The following is a 2986-nucleotide window of genomic DNA, read 5'->3' as shown; positions in this document are numbered from 1 at the left end:
GGAGCCTGTAGTCCCAGCTACTCAGGAGGCTGAGGCAAGAGAATCGCTTAAGCCCAAGAGTAGGAGGTTGCTGCGATCTATAGCACTCTACCGAGGGCGACACAAGAAAACTCTGTCTCAAAAAAAAAAAAAATAGGGACCCCTTATTTTTTTTTTTTAGCAATGAAGGCTCAAAGAGAATTTAAACTGCCAAGGAATATTCATGCTTCCCCCCCCCCAAAAAAAAAACAGAAGGGTTGAAGTGAATACATACTTGAGGACCTGAGCAACAGTGTTGGGCCCGTACCACTGGCCGATGGATTTGCCTTCACCAACTCCCATTTGTGCTGCAGAGAACAGATCTAGGTTAACAACACACCCTTCCCTGGTTATCCCAATGGTCCCCACCCCCTACCACACTGGTGGCAGCTAGAAACACCTCAAAGGAAGGCCTGGACAATCATCTTGCCCTGTCTCCAAACAGAGGGATGACCCAATAGGGTGCAGGAATACTTCCTCCAAAAGGGAGTTATTAAAGGGACAGAAAACATTCTGAGGTTTGTCCTTTACTAAGAACTTAACAAGGACAGGACTTGAGGAGATGAGATGATCTCAAGTTAAGTCACTTGAGGTACTTTATTTCCTTCCCAGTGAGCAGATAATACTCAAAAGCTGGGTTTGCTTGAAACAGAGACTGCTGGGCTTCACTCCACATCCACTAAACACTCAGACGCACTGAAAAGGGTACAGGGAAAGGGCCATGAGCCTGATTCTCACCACCTTGGAGGAGCAGGAGGCCTTGCAGCCCACCTGGACCAAGAACGGGGGCAGCAAGGCCTAGGTCTGAGCAGGGTCTAAGGGGGCACTGGACCACCCACAGCAGTCCTCAGGCAGTCAGGGGCCCATGTGCCCTGAGCCTCCTTCTCTGCATAGCACTGCACCACAGAGCTCTTAAGGAGACCAGGTCCTGCCTCTCTGAGAAGCCCCATCATGTGCAGCCAGCCTCCCACCTATCTGGTGGATGGAGTAGTAACTGTCCTTTCTGTCGAGGAAAGCATTGAGGACACTGAAGTAGCTGTCTGGCTGCCTTTTCCGCTGTGTCCACCTCCAATCTAGGGGAGAAAATATAGGTCAGACCCACCACAAATAAGAGAAACAAGTCTTTACCTTTAACAAAGTACTCAAGATAGGTATGGAATCCAAATTGTTCCGTAATCTTAAAGTTAAAAGTGAAATTCTCTAGGATTTCAAACATATATACACCAACTCATCAAAACAAACCAATATAGAAAGCAGAAAACAGTTTCAGTGCTTTAAAGGTAATTTCTAAGAATAAAACACTTATCAGCATTCTTTAAAGTCACATTTTTAATCAATAAAAACAAATGGTTCAGCTGGGCACAGTGGTTCATGCCTGTGCTCATGGGTTTAAGACCAGCCTGAGCAAGAGCAAGACCCTGTATTTAAAAAAAAAAAAAGTCAGGCATTGTGGCAGGCGCCTATAGTCTCAGCTACTTGGGAGGCTGAGGCAAGAGAATCGCTTGAGCCCAGGAATTTGAGGTTGCTGTGAGCTGTGACACCAAGGTGTGGATTAAAACAACCGTATTCCTTAGTCTTCCCTGCACTTCTCCAAGGCTATAACTCACCGCGTCCCAAGTGCTGGCACACCAAGGCTTGGGCGAAGATCATCTGTCCACATCGTAGCATGCAGCCCCAGCCTGTGTCTGAGGTGGGGCCTGTCCCCCCTGTTACGGCAGAGAGAGAAGTGCTCCTGGTCAGACCAAAAGTCTACCAGCAGGAAGCAGTGGGGGCCCCACATTGCAGCATGGATGCCTTTGTTCATCAGCTTCACTTCTCAGGACTTAGCAAGGCCATGGGCCTCGTGAACTGGGGAGTGAAACATCCGGACAGATGACCACCTCAGAATGGACAGGATGTGAACAAGCCAGTCATGGAACAGCAGGGACAGCTGGTAAACACACACAGAGATGCTAAATCCCATGAATAACCCAGAAAACACAAAGTTAAATGAGAAGAATCATTTTCCAACTACCAAAAAGGCAAAGATTCAAAGACCTGACAACACCTGATATTGCTGAGTGCAGGGCTGGTAGGGCATGCGGGCAGCACTGGCCAGCCACTTAGCCCCTCCAGGGCATGCACCTAGGCCTGCCATCTCAGGGCCATTCCCTGGGGTCAGACAGACATCTGGGAAATGCCTGCTCATTGGCAGCAGAAGACCAGTGGGATGGCACTGTGTAGCCGTGCAGGGAGGAGACCACTGTGGGAAGCTGAGAGACTGCACAGTGTGTGTGGAACAGGGCTTTAGGGGTCAGACCACCAGGGTGGGAGATGCCTTTACAACCATGTGTGGTCCCTTTGGCTCCTCCTATACCCTGGGGAGGAAACACTGCCTCCTGGGGCATGGTTGCCAGCATGTACTAATAACCCCATCAGGGGTGCTGTCACTACTCTAACTTCACTTCTGACAAAAATAAAACCATTTCTCAAGAGCCCAGAGCAGTTGGCCCAGCTACTTGGGTGGCTATGGTGGGAGGATTGCTTGAGCTCATGACTTCAAGGTTATCCCGGGCAACATAAGAACATTCCCATATTTAAAAAATTTTTTTAAAAGGCCAGCAGTGGTTCACACCTATAATCACAGCACTCCTGGGGCTGAGGTAGGAGGATTTCTTGCGCTCAGGAGTTCAAGATCAGCCTGGGCAAGAGCAAGACCCTGTCTCTACTAGAAATAGAAAAACTAGGCTCGGTGCTTGTAGCTCAGCAGCTAGGGCGCTAGCCACATACACCAGAGCTGGCGGGTTCAAATCCAGCCCAGGCCTGCCAAACAACGACAACTACAACCAAAAAATTAAAAAAAAAAATAGCTGGGCATTGTGGTGGGTGCCTGTAGTCCCAGCTACCAGGGAAGCTGAGGCAAGAGAATCGCTTAAGCCCAAGAGTTTGAGGTTGCTATGAGCTGTGATGTCACGCACTCTACCTAGGG

General features: G+C 49.1%; 1 protein-coding gene across 1 annotated transcript in view; it reads right to left on the bottom strand.

Moving 5' to 3' along the window:
- Positions 1–2986, bottom strand: part of ATG4B (autophagy related 4B cysteine peptidase) — a 34794-nt gene that overhangs the window by 16957 nt on the left and 14851 nt on the right. Inside the window, exons 4-6 of the mRNA XM_003798262.3 lie at positions 1626–1724; positions 990–1091; positions 254–326 (exon numbers count right to left, since the gene is read on the bottom strand). Of these exons, the coding sequence (XP_003798310.1) occupies positions 254–326; positions 990–1091; positions 1626–1724 (274 nt within the window). The remainder of the gene's footprint in view (positions 1–253; positions 327–989; positions 1092–1625; positions 1725–2986) is intronic.

Source organism: Otolemur garnettii, unplaced genomic scaffold, assembly GCF_000181295.1.
Source record: "Otolemur garnettii isolate 467f Iridium unplaced genomic scaffold, OtoGar3 scaffold00133, whole genome shotgun sequence".
Taxonomy (NCBI): domain Eukaryota; kingdom Metazoa; phylum Chordata; class Mammalia; order Primates; family Galagidae; genus Otolemur; species Otolemur garnettii.
Note: the sequence above shows the minus strand (reverse complement) of the source record. Positions and strands in the feature narration are given on the sequence as shown.